The 19,677-nt window shown below is 47.0% G+C and overlaps 1 protein-coding gene across 6 annotated transcripts in view; it reads left to right on the top strand.

Annotated features, from left to right (window-relative positions):
• KLHL3 (kelch like family member 3) overlaps nucleotides 1–19,677 on the top strand; it is a 55,546-nt gene that overhangs the window by 18,444 nt on the left and 17,425 nt on the right. For 5 of the 6 annotated variants that reach the window (XM_052816156.1, XM_052816155.1, XM_052816157.1 and 2 more), the window contains 4 exons: nucleotides 3,097–3,218; nucleotides 11,255–11,417; nucleotides 14,417–14,526; nucleotides 19,471–19,587. In XM_052816156.1, coding sequence (XP_052672116.1) covers nucleotides 3,097–3,218; nucleotides 11,255–11,417; nucleotides 14,417–14,526; nucleotides 19,471–19,587 — 512 coding nt within the window. The remainder of the gene's footprint in view (nucleotides 1–3,096; nucleotides 3,219–11,254; nucleotides 11,418–14,416; nucleotides 14,527–19,470; nucleotides 19,588–19,677) is intronic. The other variant, XM_052816158.1, reaches the window with a different exon arrangement.

Genomic DNA, 19,677 nt, shown 5'->3' with positions numbered 1-19,677 from the left:
GATACTTCAGTGATGCTGCTAGGACTGCTCCTGTGAGATACCTGGGGAAACTTCAGAAGCGCCGACGGAGGAAGCAGCAATGCAGAAACCTCCCTTGCAGGTCTTGCACGCCGCTTCAAAGCGCTCGCCCCATGTGTGAGAGGCTGTGGTTTTGGTATCCAATGCACCCGCATTCTCCTTCAGCACGTCTCTGATTTAGGAAACAAGAAAAGCTGTAGCTGTGCACTGGGAAGCCTCCCTGGAGTGCAGTACGTAGGAGGCAGGGCAAGCTGCTGTGCTGGGTAAACAAGGCACCGCGAGCTGCTGCAGTTTTGACTCTAGTTCATCTTGCGACAAAGCAGGAGAGCTCTGCTCTCTCCCTGCCCTCACGAGCAAAGGGGAATGGAGAAAGCACCGCTGGGTGTTGAGCGTGATGCCTGAGGGCTTGCCTTCGCGAGGGGCTGGTGTCTGCAAAGTCGGTCCCCTAAAGAGGGTCTGCTTGGAGCCACTCTGCCTGGTTTTTTTACCTGCCTTTGCTCCCTCCTACCCTGTCCCTTGTGTCTGCCCGACCGCGGCGGTGCGGGGTTGGGGTCTGTGCAGCGCCTCGTGCAGGGCAGCCCTTTCTCAGCACAGCCCTTATGTAGAGAGATGATGCTAGTGCTTTGAATTATTCTGTAATTAAGGTATCGGGTAAGGCTCGAGCCTGACTTATGAAAGACATCCTAGGGGTTGGGTTTTGTGGGCTTTAAGGTGTGAGGTTTTCTTTTCCGAAGGCATGTGGGATGAGATGCCTGAATTGACCCACCGTGCTTTAGAGGCTGCGTTTGCCTTGGGTCTGTGCTCGGAGGACGGGGCAGCTTGTTGCCCGCTCCTGGTCTGCTCCAACCCCTGCCCCGGTTCGCTTGTGGGGTCTTCAGGTTCTTCCTCGCTCCGCAGCGTCAGAGACGCGTCCAGAGCAGCACCGTCCGGCAAGCGGCAGGCACTCCATCATGCCAGAGCGGCTGGAGGGGTCGGATCCCATCCGACCGTGGGGCACAGCGCACAAGACTCTCCTTTCTCATCGCGCGCTGGGCTGCTAGCGGAGCAGAGGCAGCGCAGGCTATTAGTATGCAGGGCTGGCAGCTTGCTGGTGGGTGTGGAAGCCCACACAGCCTTTATTTTTGTTGCCTGTGTCACATGAACGCCGCAAAGGCAGATGATGTTATCGGATCGGGCCCTCCAAGCTATTTCGGCATCGATCTCACGGGTGCGTGCGTCCGAGCCTCCCCTCTGCCCCGTGGCTCCCGGCGAACACGGCGGGGCACCGGCTGCTCCGCTTGCCCCTGGCTGTGCAGGGGATGTCTGGCTGGGTGCTCCTTACGGGCACCTCCAGCTCCATGTAGGCTGATGGGGACCGGCCTGTTCTCAGAAGACCCCTCTCATCTCTGGAGATGTTTTTTTTTTTTTTGCGGGGGAGGAAGCGTGTGAAGGAGCTGACATTTATTTTGTCAATTAAAAAGTCCTGCCTGTTTTGAAGGCCTCCCAGATGTAGGTCATTTATCCCTTTGTACTTCTACGTTTGCATTCATGGGCTTCTCTGAAGAACATTTTATTATTTAATTTTAAAAATTGAATTTGGGGCAAATATTATTTCAGTCTACATTTCCCTTGGGACGTTGCTGGCTCTTCTAATACTTATGGTCTGACCCCGCTCCTGTTATTTGCCTCCTTATTGGCATAAGTGAAGCCTGCAAAGTTCAATTTCCAGGATCCAGATTTTGCTCAAGCTTGGACCCCCTTTAGCATCTGACTCTGCTGTGTACTTAATGTACCCAGCCGCTCTTGTCGCACGCTGTACAGAGATGTAGGCTGTAATTACTTCTCCCATAGGCTGCAGGAACTATTTTTCCTCTTAATCCCACAGCAATACTGAGTCACCAGATTTCTTAGGTAGTGATTATTCATGCCCGGGTTTAAGAATTGACACTTCTTCATGCTCTGCTTTGTTCAGCTTTGTTTTTTCACTTATTGTTTTCCTTCTGCTTGGGAGTTTGTTCTTTCTTTTGTGTGGTTCCTCAAGATCTTGGTGATTAAAACCTGGGTGAGGTCACCGTGTGCGTGGACGGTGGAAGGGCCGCCGGGAGCCCTTCCTCCTCCTCCCCGCAGCATGCTTTTGATGCTTTTGTTCCTGTGACGTGCTCCTGTTACGCACGGGTTATGTGGGTATGGTGCCTGCAGAACGTTGGCCGCAGCAGCGATGGGGAGGGTGCACATAAAGTGCCGGTTCATGTATAGGCTTTTACACAGATATGGGTTTTACTTGTATATCCATAGGGGAAATTATTGCTCTAGTTCTGCATGTCTGGTTTTTGTTTTTTGTTTTTTGTTTTTTTTTAAGTTATGTCTTTGGAGAAAGGATACACTTTGGATCCAAAGGCTGCCTTGCCTCTGAGGTGTGAGGCTGGGAAGGTGAGAGAGGAGAAATAGTTTTCTGCACAGGTGCTTTGCATAAAGTGTAACTGTGCAGACAGGTTACAGCAGGGTAATTTAGGAGAGAAGCTTGCAGCACACTGGATGTAACTGCTGGCTCGTGTGCTTGTTTTCCTCAGCAGGTTTCAGGCTCTTCCTAAAGAAAGAGGGTAATGCTGCCTTGCTTTTATTGTAGGGTATACCACAAAGCACCCTAACTTAGCTGTTGCAACTTTCTCTCTCTCTCTCTCACTTTTAAAAAATATTTTTAATAAATATATATGTTTTTAAAAAGCCCTCTTAAGACTTGTCCACAGTCTCTTTGAGTCTGTCCCTGTGCTGAGACATGGTTGAGGGTCATACTGGGTGTTTTTTTAGCCCCTATATGTGTTTGAATGCAGGTGAACCACGGCAGGTTCTTTTCTGGCAAGAAATTGAGCTTGTTGCATTTATTGACTTATTTTACAGTAGTGTCTTCAGATGTTGAGATGTCAGGTGGCATTAGGAGGCTTCTGGGAATCTCGCTGGTTGTCCTTTGATGGTCAGGGATAGTGTCAGGGCAGTCTTTTAGTCAGATACCAGGAGGATGTGCTGGATGTGTGGGGAGCAAGGGCCTGCAATGATGTCCTGCAAAGCAAACTCTAACTGTCCTTTTGAAATGAATTTCAGGAGACATGTCTGAAAGTAAAGCCAAGAAGATTGAGATAAAAGACGTTGATGGGCAGACCCTGAGGAAGCTGATTGATTACATCTACACCGCCGAGATCGAGGTCACGGAAGAGAATGTGCAGGTAGGTCTGGTTCAGCGGCTCCCGTGGAGACCCAAGTAAAAAGCTTGAAACTCAAAGGCACGGGTCCTTTGGGGGTGAGTGATCTCTTCAGGCTACAGAAAGTAAAAGGTTGAGCTTGAAAAGAGCTACTTCTAGCCTCTCTCTAGTCTTGAGGCACTTCGCTGCTTTCCCCGTGCTTAAGTCATGTTGCATTTAGCTTTTGTGTCGAGCTCTTATAATGAGAGCAGGCATTTGCCTTCCAAGAAGCTGTGCTGACTTGTGGGTCAGTCTGTCGAAGGTCAAAATAGACTCAAACAAGCAGCAAGTCAAATGTTGTTTTAAGGTCATGACAGAGGAATCTGGCTGTTTTTAAATTCTTCTGGGTAGTTTGAGTTGTTTGGCAGAGCTTTGAGTGGAATATATTGTTCAAATGAGGGCATTGTTCCTTTTTTTTTGTGTGTGTGCGCGCTCCGTCTTGAATTTCTTTGAGGTAAATATTTGTCCAGAAGTGGAAAGAGTAATTGAAAGGCAGCCTACAGATAAAGCGGGATGCTCAGGAAGAGAGCGCTTCACTGTGTCACGTGGCTGTGGCTGCTGGTAAAGCTTTTTCTTTGACTCTACTTGTATTTGTGGTAAGAAAACGGCTGTGCACTTAGCCACTGATTTCTGGAAGGGATGCTGGGAGCTCGTGTGCGGACGTGCTTTTCGGTTGGTGTCCATTTTTGTTTGCAAGTGGCAGTTTGAGTCCATTGTCTTCCTCCCCGTGACTTGGATGTTGGTCAGGGTAACAAGTCTGTGTCTGCAGTGCTGGAGAGAGAGGGGCAACGCTGCTGTGTGCGTTCTGTTGACCTAATTAACGTGGTAAAATTAGACGGGTTCTGCTTGAAATGAGGTTCTTGCTGTGGATGGGACATGCTCTTCTGCTCCAGCCCCGCAGGCAGGGTGCAGGTTCTTGCTGACCTGTCGCTCTTCCTGCAGGAGCTTGGACAAAACCCCGAGCTATCTCCACTTCGCGGTCCAAGCCCTGTGCCATCCTTCAGGACCCAAGTCTGCGGGTGCCTTTCCTTGCCCCTTCTGCCCTTCTAGTTTTACAAACTTGATTTTCTGGCATGCTCCCAACCTGGCAGTTGTCACACTGGTAGGAGTGTGGACCCTGGTTGCCCTACGGCGAGGCTGAGGACCAGCAGCGAGGAGACCTTCAAGGTGCCATTACAGCAGAGAACCTGAGGCTCAAACCCAACGGTGGGTCGCTTGGTCTAGCTGTCTGCTGCGTAACCCATGCTTAATTACAGTGTATAGTCAGGGTCATCAGCAGCTGAGGTACAACATTACTTCAGTGGGGAACTGGGGTGGGGTTCCTTGGACCTCTGGGATCTTCCATTGCCGGAGGAAAAATGACATGTACACGCTCTCAGGCTGGTCTCTTTTCCTGTGGGAAACGTGAAGACTGTATCCACGTGCTCCCTGAAACGTATGCTTTCCTTCCATGCTGCTGGTTGTTCGGTGGCCCAGAAGCACCCACTCGGCACGTGGGACGTGCTGAGCTCAGGATACCATCTGGTGTGCTGGTCCCAGTCAGTCCGCCTTGAATGAAGCCTGCTTGAAGTGACTACACGTGCCCTGGCTGTTTTCCCATGAGAGCTTTTCAGTGCTCGAGTACAGCTGCACCTGGGTATCAGCAGCGTCGCGGGAGCTGGAGCGGGCTGGAGAGCCAGCTCGGTCCTGCTGTGCGTTGGCAGGATAGGCCTGCCTGGAAGGTCCATGAAGAAGTCCAGATGTTGCCTTTCTGAGCAACTGGAAAGCTGTCTTTTTTAGTAAAACATAACCAAAGCCTGCCTTCTGTGGCCTAGGGATTACAAAGAGTTAAAGTCAGAGTGCTGTCGGTATTTTGGCTTCCATCTTTCAGACAGTGAGATTAAAAAAAAGTAAGTTTGGTGAATGCTAAGGTTCGGGCATGGTGTTTTTTCCCAGTCTAGTAAAGCAGGTCCTTTTACTACAGGATTTATTTAAACAACAACTCTGTGAGTAACTCTTTAGGCTGGAGGTAAATTAATTCATGGGAGCTAAGAAATGAAGCTGATCTAATGCGAGATTAACTGACTAGTTTAAATTTTATTATGTGTTAAAAATGTCCATGCTGAAAATGTTTTACGGAATTTAGTATAATTTTGCGATGAAACCAATAAAAAGTTTAAAGAGAAATTTCCATGCTGTCTCTGGGTGTTTCACCCCTGAACAGAATGCCATAAATAGGTTAATATTCACCTGCAGCCACAGGAAGGAAAGTTTACAGAAAAGAATATTCTGTGATTCGTTGGGAATGTTCACATCAGTGAAGGCAAACAACACGAATAACAAAATATTAAGCTCCTTGCGGTCTCTGGTTTGGATTAGCAATGTCAGTCTTGGGAAGAAGTGAGCAGGATTGGTCCCTTGCATTGTCACATCCTCCAGCTGCACAGCTTTGTGTCTGGAAGGATGCCTCAGTAATGCCTGTCTGTGTTGTTTCAGCAACGTTGCTTCCCAGTCTTGCTTGAGCACGGTGGGACTTTGTCTTTTCCCAGCAGGTATCTCCTGAGGTCACCTATTGCCACGTCATGCGCTCTGATTTTCTGGCAGGTCAAGGGTGCATTTTTAAAGGGGTTTTTCAGACTTCTTCAGCAGCTGGAAAAAACAATTTCTGGGTATAGGTGCCAGGTAATTTTATTGTAGAAACTACAAGAAAAAAGATTGCTAAATGGCATTAAGTGAACAGATGCAGCCAAGCTACCAAAACATATGAATAAATGAAAAGACAATATCTTGTCAGTAAGCAAAATAAAATGAGAGCAGAACTGAAGTGAGAAAAAAGATGAGCAGCAAAGGTGACGTGGAGCGTAAGGATGAGTGTTCCCAAGTGTGCTCAGATGCTGAGTGGTGCTCAGCACTTCACAAGAAGCCTTTTTACAGTATTTTTGTTGTTTCTGTCCTGACAGAAACCTGTCTTTTCTGCTTTTATAGGCTGGTATGGTGTTCAGGAAGTGAGACTCTTTTTCTATGCACGTATTTTTGTAGCTGATTGTCGTTTCATTGCACAAAGTGTTTTTTGTTGTTTTGTTTTTTTGTTTTTTTTTTTAAGTAAGGAAGGATGTGTGTACAAGGGGTCAAGCCAGTACAGTGAGTTCCAGTCGTCTTCTATGCAGCGGATTGCTGGGGGGCGTTCATGCAATTTCTCCTCAACAATATGTCCTAAGTGTGCAGGTAAAGGGGATTTTTCAGTCCACCCTAGCTCCATGAATGAGAACACTGAGCCCATGTGGGAGCGAATACCCTCTTCTAACTCCTTTGGGGGTACGTGGGTGAGAATTGCCCTGACAAATGCAGTCCTGCTTTATGCGTTGGAACTTCATTTTCAGAGTTTCAGAGATTTCAAGGCGATATAGACGCAGTAGGAGGAAGGCTCAGGGGTGCTGGATGATAGAGTGGCTTCTGTGTCGAGCAGTGTTTTGCTTCTGAACACGCATTTGGGATTTAACCTCCCACTTGTTTGGAAGGCATGGAGCAGAGGAAGAGTTTCTGTCTTCATTGCAGTCATGTTGTAGTCGCAGGAAAATCCATCCTGGGATTTTTGTCCCTGCTGCCTTCTGTTGTTCTCTTCTGTTGCACCCCACATCAAGGTTGGTTGAAAAGATTCATATGCGTGACAAAAAGATCTCATTCATTTGAAGGCAGAGCTTGATAAATTTATTTGGAAAGAAGTTGTGCCATGCGGTTTCTGTAAAAGTGAGGACAACTAAAGTGAGCAACCTGGGGAAGTTCACAGATGCTCGTGCGCAGCCCTGGTTGGCTTCGATGGAAACCACATGCACATGTCAAACAGAGCAGAGGGCCTGCTGTTCCGTACCTGTATGGAATAGCTGGCTGTTTTAACATCTCAGTTCCTTGAATTTTTCAGTTAGGTCTTGATTTTGCAGCCGAACTGGCTGCATTGCCGCTTACTTTCCAACGCTCGTATCAAAACTGCCAGCTCAGTGAAGAGTGATGGGAGCAAAGTCCAGCGATGGAGCAGAGGCTCAACATGGTGTCCTTGAGTGGAGCTGAATGAAGAGGAGATTTAGGAGTCTGCCTTCTCCTAGGCAGTGAAGGCAGCTGGACCTCTGACTGTAGACAGTGAATACAGTCTCTCTTCAGTGTGTCCCGCCCATCCTTACTGATAGCACTTAATTACTTGCAGGCAGCCTGAGAATTACTCTCCCAATTAAGAAAGTCATTACCATTAGGGTTGTAATGATTCCCTGGGAAAAGTCGTGATTAACCTGATTCCACAATTAAATTCTTACGAATGAGGTGCAGTGTACTACATGTGTGATGTGTCCTCGTATACTACTGCAGCTCGAGATATGGCTCACATAGAAAGAATGAAGTCTGAAACCAGCTGTCTGGAGGAAATAGATATTGAAACTGCCAGCTTTGCAGACATAGTCATTTTAATAAAAAATGGCTTGAGAAAGGAGGAAAAAAGCTTTGCTAGAAGCTGTAGCATTTCCTTTTCAGAAGTCTGCTTCTGCACCTCAGCTTTCCCGAGGGACTTAGGACTTCACAACAAGGAAGGAGAGTGTCTGTGGCAGATGCAGTTTTGATGATAAAGGGGTGATAAGTGGGTCAGTTCATCTCCCTTCCCCCTGTTCACTCCAAAACCTGCAACTATAGTAGGTGCAAGCCCAGGGTGAGGCAGAGAGCCTTTCTGCCTTCAGCTTTAGGAGATGCAATAAATCAGAGCTATCTTCCTCCCTGGAGCAGAAGTTCCTTGCCATGCCTTGCCCTCCTGGAGTGCTGGAGAGCCCTGGTCAGCAGCAGGGCTGACTTCTCCGGGGTGTTGCAGCAGATGGGTTGGGGACCCTTCGTAGGCTTTATGGAAGGTCTTTTAAATTGGATTGGCCTAATAGAGAGGTGAGGAGAAACTTGTGGATGTGGCACCGAGGACTATGCTGTGCCCGGTGGGTGCGTCTCCCCATTTTTATCCCACTGTTTAACCAAGGGACGGTGTATCTGCTCTGTGCGGTGAAGGTGGAGAAGGTAGATCAGGAGGGAAGTTGCCAGGTGCTCTCCTGTTTTCTCTCTCACCTCTGTATCCCTTGTCCTTCTCATGCCTGGTCCTGGAGAGGTTTTGTGACCCCCGATCCTGTCACACATGCCTTCACCTGGGCTATTTCACCCCAGGTGGAGCATTTAAGTAGAAGCACCGTTGTTCACCCTCTGCACTGCCTGGTAGCAGCTGGGGAGTGATAAAGCCTAATTGCCTTCCTTGCACTGAAAAGCCACATTACAGTAATGTAGTTTTATCTCCACTACTTGTGCAGTTTAGAGCTGTTCATTTAAAACTGAGCATTTAACCTGCCTGCAAGCACACGATCTGCTTGTCTCTCTGGTCACGGATTCCCCTGGGAGGGTGCTTGGGAGCTGTCTCCCTGTTTGGGCAGATGTGCAGTCCCAGCTGTGGCCCTGGATGTGCTGCTGAGGATTACAGCCAGTACTCTTATTTGGCTTCTGCTTTGACTAAATTGTCAAAGCTGCTTATAAGCTTTAATACATCCTCTGCCTTGGGGAAATGCTCCTCTTCCAGTTTTGCAGAGGAGGAATGGTGTAGGTTAACTTTTGGCCAAGGTTACCTGGAGGGCGCTCTCAGAGCGGGGAACTAAACCCCATCTCTGAAGTCCAGCGTTAATGCCCTGCCTATTGAATGAACCTTACAGCAACACAGAGCACTTTTGGCTGAAAGATGTTCCCGGTTCAGAGACATCAAAGGTTTATGAAAGTATTTAATTGCACAGGCAATGTTGTGTAAAACTTGAGATTGGTACAGAGTGTACAGAGTGAGAGAGCACAGCTTGCGAACTAGGTGGTTTTGGCTATATATATATATGTGTGTGTGTGTGTGTGTACACACACACCCCCATAGCTGAGGTTCTGGACGTAACTTATTTAGCAAAGAAGTCAGTCTCAGTAGTAATAGCAGAAAATTTTGATATAGTTTCAAAAGATGATTGGGCTTTGGTATGGAGGCCAATCTGGTAGAGAAACCAGCTCTCTGTAAATCGTTCGCGGTGGTTGGAGTTCAAATATTAAGAGCCAAATCCAGACCCAAGTGAGTAACTTGCCTGGATATTAATGGGGTTGCAGTTTGGTCCTGCTGCATGTTTAGGCAGGGCATTTCCTCTTGTTATTTCTAAAGGAAACAGACTTTGTGCTAGCGGATATCCTTTGCTTGCTTTTTGCTTTCCCTGGTAAAAACAAGATGAGTGGCGAGACGTTCAGCTGGGAAATAAGAAAGAGAAAATCCACTCATCTCTTGATAGGCTATTTATATCCTACTTCTGAAAAGTATTATATGATAATGCCCCTTTCCCAATAACTGCAGCGGTGTAAGGCTCCTTCTACGTTGCCCTCTCAAGCCAGCACGAGGCCGTAATAGCAGTACTAGGGTGTCCAGGGGACTGTAGCATGAGGGTATTAGTGATGGTAGCGAGTACCTTCTGTTTTGGAGGCAATATCCCAAAACACTCAAGGTAAGCAGCCCACCTGCATTTGCAGGCATGCACGCTGGATGGGTGGGGGGTGCATGGAGGAAGCTCTGGCTGGTATATGGCCAGAGATGGTTTGCAGAGAGTCTGACTTCTTTACCCACAACCGTTATGCAGCTCAGGTGCTCACCTTTCTGCTGATAGAAGGAGATGGTTCAGCTAGAAAGAAAGTGGTTCACAGCTAGGTTTCAAAAATGGGAGAGCATTGCTACCTTGATTTAATCAAAACCGCAAGCTATCTGCTCCTGGCATCAAGAGGCTTGGGCCAAAATGGGCTCCCAGGTTAATTGAGTTCTTTTTTTTATCGCTGCCTGTTGAGGCGGCTGCTTGGCAGCAGTCAGACACCATATAGCTGGGCTGCAGCTGAAATGTGTCAGTGGCTTAGAAAAGACCTGGGGCAGGTTGTGAGTGTCCTGTCCTGATGTGGAACGGGACTGGGGACGGGTGGGCAGGGACAGGGAGGGGACATCTTTTTCCCCTCCCTGCCATCAAGATCCAGGGAGGCGAATGCTGTTAACCTATTTGTTTTGTTTAACAGCCGCTTGTTTTTTTGAGTCGGAAATAATTTTCCGGAAATCTGTGCTGAGATGGTGAGCACAGATGCCCAGTTAGAAGGACATGTGTGAAGCAGCCAGAGCTACGGAAGAGCTGGGATAAGACACATCTGCAATTTCTGTACGACATAAGAAAGGAAGTAGCTGATGTCACGGGCTGTAACATCCCAACCGACTCTATTTTCTGTTTCCTGTCCCGCTCACTGGCCTCAAAGGTGGTTTTTCCAGCAGATGTTGCATTCCTGATCCACTTCTGTCTCCCTTTTCTGCACTTAGTTTTGTAGATACAAAGCAGTACCTCATTTTCAGATGATGCAGTCATGAACCGCAAGTGTCCGCAGCGTTTTGTGTGAATGAAAATGAGGGCTGTTGATTTGAATAGTTGGCCCCATCTTTCCCGAGGGCCTTGCTGTCAGCCAAACCTGCTTGAGCTTCTGTGAACTCCCTCTCTTACCCGGCAGTTTGGGCACCCTGCTCACAAGCCAACATGGTTTTGTTGGCAATAAGAAAGTTCAAGGTTTTGAGGAGTGCTGGGCTGCTATGGGCTTTGAATGTGATGGTAATGCATATAAACAACATAAGCTCTTCAGGGAAAAAAACAAAATAATAATCTGTGTGCAGGACCCGCCTGCAGCAAAGCCAGAAATTCAGGTGCGTCTGTGGTTGCTTGTGTTTTGTCCTCCCTTTACCTGCCTTGAGGTCTTGTGGGGAGAAGATGTGAGGAGAAGAGCTCCACTTTTAGCCCAGCGTGGGATAGCTGTTTCCAGCTCTCAGAGCACGGATTGGGATCTTCTGCATACGGATAGTGCTAAAACTTTAACCTTCCTTCTGGTACCCCACGGGGATGTGTCCCTGTCCGAAGGGGAATTGCATCTAATTTGTGCAAGCTGTGAATCAAACTTTCTTTGTTGTTAAGTCTAATTCCCCTTTCTTGCCTTTGCAGGTTTTGTTGCCAGCTGCTAGTTTATTGCAATTGATGGATGTTAGAAAAAACTGCTGTGACTTTCTTCAGTCCCAGCTCCATCCCACGAACTGCCTTGGAATCCGAGCTTTTGCCGATGTGCACGCGTGTACCGAGCTGCTGCAGCAGGCAAATGCCTACGCAGGTGAGGGAAGGGTCACCCGTTTGTTGAGTTAAACCTGCTTCCAGGTACAGCGACTCGTAGGTTGAGCAAGATCAGCATGTCCTGGTTGGTCTTTTCAGGCTTCTAGTATTAGAACAGGGAAGGGAATACTTTGTTGGGCTGTAGGCTTGTAACTTTCTGTGATGCTGCAAATTGTGAAATGTGGTTTGGTCGCAGAGGAACACCTGAGGAGGTAAAAAAACCTGATCCTCTGGATCGCAGCCCACAAAATAGTTCCTTAGTATGTTCCTAGTAAGCTCTTTGGCTGCCTGTTGAACAGCAGAGTGTTGGTGTGCTGGTGTCCTCCCCACGTACACTGCCCCGTGAGAGCGGTAGGCAATGCTGGGGATTTGTGCATTCTAGGAATAAATGGCACCAGGCAAAATTAAGTCTTGTGGGTGGGAGTGGGAACACTCAGCTAAAATTGTCATGCAGTTTGAGTCTCTGATCTGTGGAGGAATGGCCGCTTACCCCAAGGATGGATAGACTCTCGTTTCCTTGAGAGTGGATGTGTTTGGTCGCAATCAGTAGGTGCAGGCAATGGCTTTCAGCATTTCTCCTCTGTGTTGTAAATATAAAGCTGTTCCAAGCGGCCCCACGCTCTTAACTCCCTAGCACTTTCCAGTCTTCTCTGGCAGAGTTGCCCTTGACCTCTGCTTGGGGGAAGCTGGTAGTTTTCTCAGTTTGTTTTTCTGCTTTTCTGTCTATTTGTATAGGGAAAAATACACCTGCTGTCTCCCAGAGCACCTGCTCTGTTCTGCAGTATTTTCCTTGGTATGGTTTTGTCCTTAATTGGACCGTAAGTAGGCTCGGTGGAATAAAAATGTGCCCACCAAGTCCTCCCCTATTCTCCTGCAAATAAAAGTAAAACCTTTTCAGCTGCTCTGGCTGTATTATCCCCTGGAGGAAAAGGCACCCTGGAAGGAATGGTTAATTGTATAAAGGCTTGCTTGTAATATCTCATTATCCTTGCTTCCAGGCCCTGTTTAATCTTTAACCCAACAAGCAGTGCATTCACTGTACATTTATTTGGTTGTTTGGCAATTAGAAAGTCTGCTTTGTTGTTTTATTGGCCTTCATAAGTCCCAGTTAGTACAACAGCCCATGTAATGTTAATGGAACTCCATTAATAAAAATGCCGTTAAAATTCTTTTCACTATATTGTTTATGTAACAGCATTAAACCAAGACAGAAGTCCCCAAGCTCAAGAGTCTGTGCGTGCATGAGCTCAGTTACTTGAGAAATGCTTAGTTCTGGCCAATGGATAACTTTAGTAGGTGGAGGAGCCTTCTTGATGCAGGCACAAGTTGCTTTATTAAAATCAGTAAATATTTTTACTTGCTTCCAACTAATAACAAGAGATCAAATGCCTTTCTACTGCCAGACGCCAGTCCAGCATGAATAGGAGTTTGTGTCCAGAAGTCAGAGTGCATCCAGCTTACTGTGTGGGGAACATTTCCTGCTTCTCAACTATTTAAGGCTGGAAGAGTTCATTAGATCTTATATATGATTGCCAGCATAAGAGAGTATTAAAATTTATCCAGATACTGCTATTTTTAGTCAGAGCCTTTAGCCTAGCTGTGGTGTTTTGGTCCCCATTAGACCAAGTAGGGTCTGTGGTTGGGGAGGGCCAAGTGCCCTCTGCAGCAGCAGCATCGGGGAGGAGTTCTTCAGGTGCGACCTCCAAGGAGCTCCTCTCTGGAAGTTATGCCAGCTTGTGTCCCTGTGGTGCTGCTTTTTGGCAGGCAAAGCACTTTGCAGATGCGAAAACTAGAGGCAGATCTTGCTGCGGAGGGAGCTCTTTGGATACATCGAGTCTGAGCTTCTCAAAGCCAAAGGACTAGAGCTTGAAAAAAGCTGCTTCAGATAAAGTGTCTGAGATTCATGTTTCTGTATTTCAACCAAAGATAAATGGGACTCAGCAAATGGCAGGTGAGATTAAATTGGCATGTATACGTAACAAATGTTTGCAAAACTTAAATTGTCTGCAACTGGCTAACAACGGTTTTGACCTAGAAATTATTTTTTAGAAAGTAATTCTTTCCTAGTGCTCTTTGGCTAGATGTAAAGCTTGACAGATTTGATGATCCTTTTTGGACCTGTGTTGCAATCGGTCATAATTCTTCCAGTTTGGGATTATAAGCAGTGATGCGTATATTGTTTTCAGGTGGCTCCCAAAGTTACAGCGTGGAGGGATTTGGAAGCCAAAAGGGAGAAAAATAAATTTGTACAGTTGCAGACTTAAGTGGAAAGGGGCAAAGCTGCTGGGGAAGATGGGTGCTGAGGGTTTGGACCAGGAGAAAGGTTAAATTTACATATTTGGGGGAAAGAAGTAAAAGGTGGAAGGAGAGAAGGAGAGCTGATCCCATGTGCGTGCGTGGGACGCGGATCCCTGTTGCTTGTCTCTCTGTGTGCCCCCTCGCACATACAGATTCAGCTGGGTGCCCTGGGATCCCTCACTATTTGCTGCTGAGCGTATGCACCAAACTGGCTGGTTGATGTTAAAGATGGGCTTTCCTTTGAATACCTACAAATATCAAGGACCCTTGCTGGAGTCTCTCATTCAGGTGTTGAGCAGATCTGATTCTATCTAGCTTGCTGAAGTGGGCAAGAACTGAATCTCGAAGTGGTCAGGTTATTTACTACTTCAGAAAGGCATTGGCACTTTTCTCAATTGCCACTTCTAATCATATTTGCCACTGGAAGGTACTTAGTGGCTTTGCAGAAAGTTTGGTTCCCATTTAGTGTCATTTATGAAAGTGTCTCATGGGGCTTGTGTTACTTGAAATACCATCAAATGTCTTTAACCTGCTCTGAGACTATTTTCTGTTTCTGTTCCGCCATGCAGTCACAGCATATCATTTGTCTTGGGTGCTCACAGCTGTAGTAATAGCGGTTCTCTGAATGCTGTAGTCCTTCCATTGACTTAAAGCATGGATTTCATTATAATTTTCTGTTCCCCCTTTTCATTTGTTGAACAGAGCAGCACTTTCCTGAGGTGATGCTAGGAGAAGAATTTCTTAGCCTTAGTCTGGACCAGGTTTGCAGTTTAATATCAAGTGACAAGCTCACAGTCTCCTCTGAAGAAAAGGTACAGTAAATTGTATAGCAACAGTGAATGTAAGAATGCTGGAATGTTTCTAGACCTTACATCAGGAATTGTTCTCATGTTATGCTCTTTAGGGGCCATTTTCCGACAGCGATCACGTGGAAAGGAAAATTAAAAATAATGTGAATCCTAAAACCACATAAAAATGACCTTCGCTTGATTGTTCTTTGCAGGAAGTAATGATTCTCAGATCCATATCACTTCCAAAAGCCCTGGGGGCCAGAACCGAATACCTTCCCTCTCTGGAAAACTAGGAACCTCTCATCTGCTGTTGTGTAAAGCTCTTATTACCTGCTGTAAAACCTCAAAAAAAGCTGAATTTCATTAGGTCAGGGAGGAGTATTGGCTTCTGTTGCGTGTCGGCCAAAACAACTAAAGGAGGCCCACAAACGAAAAGAAGGAAGGAGACACGTTCCTAGCATCATCGGTGTTTTTAATGGAAGAGGGGAAAAAAGGCACCGGTTGATGTTGTTTTGTGGCTGAAACGTTCAGCACGTCCTGTGTAGCCTGTAGTCCTGGGAAGGAGGGTGTCCAGTGGTTACGGTACTTGGTGAACACCAGGTCCAGCCGCTTTCTCTGGTGTGGGCTTCCTGCATGACCTGCAGCAGGTTTTTGGGAGAGGTACGTGCCTCGAGTCCTTCAGCCCACCTCCGAATTGTCGCTATGGGGAGATGGACCCTTGTGGGACGCCACAGGAGAGCTTGAGGGTTCTGTGGCTCGTAACTTCAGGACCCTTGTTGAATGCCCGCGTTTTGGTGGGATGAGGCTGGACCCGGGTGTGCTGGGTGCCGCCGGTCAGGCTGCACATCCAGGCGTGGGCACCCATCCTGCTCAGCCCCTCTGGGCTGCAGACACGCGGGTGCTTGGGACCACAGGGGACCGTAAAGCTTGCCAGAAAACCTGCACCGCATGAGGTACGAATGCAGTGAGGCTTCATTCAGACCCCGAGCCAGCAAACTCGGAGGCTCCGGGAGCGTGTTCCCGCAGGCGTGGGGCTGGCGTGGGCGTCTCGGCGGGGTGCTGCGAGGTGCCACACAGGCAGGGCCAGAAAGGGAAAAAAACACGTGGCGTGAACTCGCAGCAGAATCGCTTTGCATGAGCCAAGCAGCCTGCAAAGGGAAGTGCAAGTTTAGTAACCAATTTTTCCAGTCCTGTGCAGCATTGTTAAAAAGCTTTTATTGGCCTTGTGCCCAGAGAAATCAAAGTACTCCCTCCCTCATCTGAGCTTTATACAATCAAAACCAGTATTTCTTTAGCTGATTGTAAAAGTTGAGAATGCAAGGCAGTGGAAGGAAATGTGAGCATAAGCTGCACGTTCAAAACAACAGATACGAGTAGCAGGAGAAAGGCAGAGAATGGGACTGGAGCATAAACATGAAATACGTGCTGGAGTCCAAAGAAGTGCTGAAAATTGAGGACAGACTCGTAGGCTGCTGTTTTATGTTAGCTCCATGACAGACAAGCAGTTTTCCTGACCTTTATTCTTCCTATCTGCTAATGTATGAGATATATATTGTAAAAAAATAAATATGTATATATAAAAAAGTATATATATGTGTGTGTGTATATCTATACATACACACACATATATCTATGTGTATGCATGTGCACGTGATGGGTAGATAATATTTTAAGCAACAAGATGTTGTAAGTAGGCAAATACTTCAAACATCTGAGAGCTAAATTGTCACAGCCAGATTTCACGAGAGGCTTTCTCGTTCCCATTCTTCCTGTGTCTCATACATGTACCGCAGGCTGTGAGCCAGAGCGTTGCCAGCTCTGGGTCATTGGGAAGTTTTATAGCTGAGTCCTGCCAGGGCCAGAAGGTAACAAGGCCAGGGAGGAAAATATTGCCCTTATAATTCTTCAGGGCATGTGTGCCCAAGAGCTTGTGTGTTCTCCCCTTCCTCTGCTACCCCCCAACTAATACCGACTGGCCTAATAAAATATATTCTTTATCTCCACAAATTTTTGGCATGCTTATGGCATCCCCTAGGTCATCAGAATTACAAAAACTGTCTGCTACCACAGAAATCTATTTTAATTGTAAAATGGTGACAATGTTTCCCTGTTATTCAAAGATTATCCTCTTTTCTCTCCATCTGCCCCTTGCTGTTGCCAGCCTCTGCAGTTGCACAGGCCCTTTCAGCCTAGGGCAAAGGTTTATTTTGGTCCCTGCCTGCTCTTTTTGCTATAGCCGAGTACTTTGAAAACAGTTTTATCAATGCTTTCTGTACCTGACCTAATTGGCTCTTTAATTGCAATGATGCATGCAAGCAAGGAAAAACTATAAAAAAAAATATGTTTATTCATATTTGCTAATGATGTGTGAAAAGGAGGGGCTTCCAGCCCTTGAGAAGGGGCTCCTGCCAACTCAGAACAGTGACAAAAGAAATTTTTAAAAGGGTTGGGATTTTTGGATTGGGGATTTTACACAGAGTCCAGTAATCGACTCATCGCCTCATGCTGCTAATGTGCAGTAGAAGCTGATGCACAGTTTGGTCCTCAGTCCTGGGAGCATCTGACAACTGGATTTTTTGGCTGAAGAGACTGGGAAAACATCTGGGCTTGCTCTTTGCTTAGGTAGTGTGCAGAAAGGGGATATTCCAGGCTTTTAGCCTTCTGCTCCACAGAGTGGGAAATCTGTTTTTCCCAAGCTCGGGGCTGCTCCTACAGCCAGGCAGGTGTCAGCCGCTAACTCAGCCCATGCCTCTGCTCTAAATAAAGCTGTGTGGGTAACTGCTTCGTTTCATCACGCCCCGTCGGCGGGTCGTGCATGGCTGGAAAAACCCGTCTCCTGGGGGAGCGGCAGCAGCTGCTCGGGGTCTGCAGCGGGCACAGCGTGCGGAGGGAGGGTATGGCAGTAGTGGAAACAGATGTGGCCTTTAAATAGAGATATTGCTGTCTTGGATTAAGATTTTTTCCCCCTTCTCATAAAATTAGGAATCAGAGCCAATGGAAGGTGCCAGAATCTGATTTTTTTTAAAAAATTCTGTTATTTTTAGAGCAGGCACAGCAGGGTAGCATCAGTGTACGCCTAACTCGGGAGCAGTCTCCAGCACCGAGGAAGCGGTTTATTACTTGTGCACATTTGCTTTACCTTCCTTTAAGGCTTGTTCGCTGGCATCTTGGTCTGTAGCTGGGTATGTCCCGGTCCTGTGACCTGTTCTGTAGCTCAGCATTTGTGTAGAAGAGGTTAATGAAAAGCAAGTTTGTTGGCTAAACATTTGCTTTATGCTCCTTCCATGCTCATTTGCAATTAAAAATCTCGTAACAACCTAGTTTCTACTTTAAATGCCTTGTAGCCAAAGTGAAATTGTTTGTTTATTTATTTTCATTTTAAAATAGTTAAAGGTTCTGCAGTACTTATTTTCCTCCGTGTTCGCTGGGGTTTGATTACACAGCCCCCTGTTGTGTTGCTTAAATCCTCATCGCAGTGTCCTGAATTCCAAACGGTTCAGCAGGAGCATTTGTTGGCATAGGAAATGAGGCTGATGCTTTACTGTTTTTTTGAAGTATATAGTTTAGCCTAAGAGGAAGAAACCCCTTTCTGCTCTGCCCCTCCTTTGTGGGAGGACGCAAATACATTTGCCAGCGACAATTGGGGACCGAGAGATGGTGCCCTTGGTTCTGGTTGATTTTGTCAAATTAGTGACCTTGGACCAAACAAAATGGTTTCCTGGGAAGTGATGGGAGGGATGGCAAGAAAGAAAGAAAAATATCCGTGCAAATTGGCCTGGCCATTTGGTGACCCCGGAGGGAAATTTAAACCAAGGGCACTTGCTGAGTGTGCTGGGGCGAAGACCCAGCGATGCTTTTCGGGGGAAGCACGGGATGGCCGGGATCTGTGGGGGAGAGGGCTGTGCTCAGCCCCCCCCCCCCCCCCCCGAGTAACTGGGTAGCGAGAGCACTTGGGGAGTTTTGCCTGTAGATGTGAGTTAAGGGTCGGAATTTAATTCTGACTCTGTGGGGAAACTCCACTGCAATGATCCAGATCCTGCCGTGCAGCATCTGAGACTGCACCGGCCCCTCTCCTTGCCTTGCTGGGTATTTCAGGAAGACTTTCCCACTCCTGGCTACATTTTTAGGCCTTTCTTTTGGGAGGAGTGAGGCTCACAGTTACATGAGCACATGCATATTCGTGCAGGAGCCCACGTAGGACGCTTCTGCCCGCGTCCGTTCGTCGTGCAGGGCTCTGCGTGGCTCCTGCTGCATGGGGTTGTTTGTGAGCAATTCGACATGGAGTCAAAGTTTGGATGCTTATCTGAACCGGTTGGATCTGGGAGGAAAACTAGGTTTTGGTTCAGACTAGAAGTCCAGCGTGCCCTTGTTTCCCAGCTGGAGTATCCGAGTATTTTTAGCAGTGAAATGCATGCAGTGCAGAGGCTCCCTGGCTGCAGGCAGGGGTTTTCCTGCGTGTGTGGTGAACTTGTCCTGAAGACTTCTTGGTTTTTTTTTCTTTTGAGGGGTGGAACTGGTGCGGTGATTAAATATGATGGTGAGCATAGTGATTTACTGTGTGGCCAGACTCCTTTGGGAGGGGAGATCTCTGTTATCAGGAGTAATCGTTGTGGCTGATTTCTTGAATAAAGTCCAGTGCAAATGTCAGCAGGCTAATTAAGTTTCCTGGCTGCCTTCCAGTACTAATGTCCAAGAGGTGTATGATTGTCCTGGACACATGCTTAAGCTTTGAGAGTGATACAGCACATCTAGATGTGAAGTTGCTTATTAATATGCATGGTCAGTTCACCTCTTTGCTACCGTGGTGCTTGGGCTTTGTGCACAGTCACGACTTTTTCATCTGTTTGATAGAGATCTTGCACCTCCTTCCTTCGATATTGTAAAGTCACAAGACTTCTGATTTTGGGTAGCTAACTGTGCAAACCAGTTCCCTCTTCTCAGTTTAATTGTACTTTATCTGTGTAGGTCTTTGAAGCGGTTATTTCTTGGATAAATTATGAGAAGGAATCTCGCTTAGAGCACATGGCTAAACTGATGGAGCACGTTCGCCTACCCCTTCTGCCCAGAGATTACCTTGTACAGGTTAGTCTGCAAATAAGTAATTAATACTTGCACGTAAGCTGCTGGTAGCTCCTTACACAATGGCTTGGCTGTTTGTGTCTGAGATGGGTA

This window comes from Harpia harpyja, chromosome 20 (genome assembly GCF_026419915.1).
Source record: "Harpia harpyja isolate bHarHar1 chromosome 20, bHarHar1 primary haplotype, whole genome shotgun sequence".
NCBI lineage: Eukaryota > Metazoa > Chordata > Aves > Accipitriformes > Accipitridae > Harpia > Harpia harpyja.
Note: the sequence above shows the minus strand (reverse complement) of the source record. Positions and strands in the feature narration are given on the sequence as shown.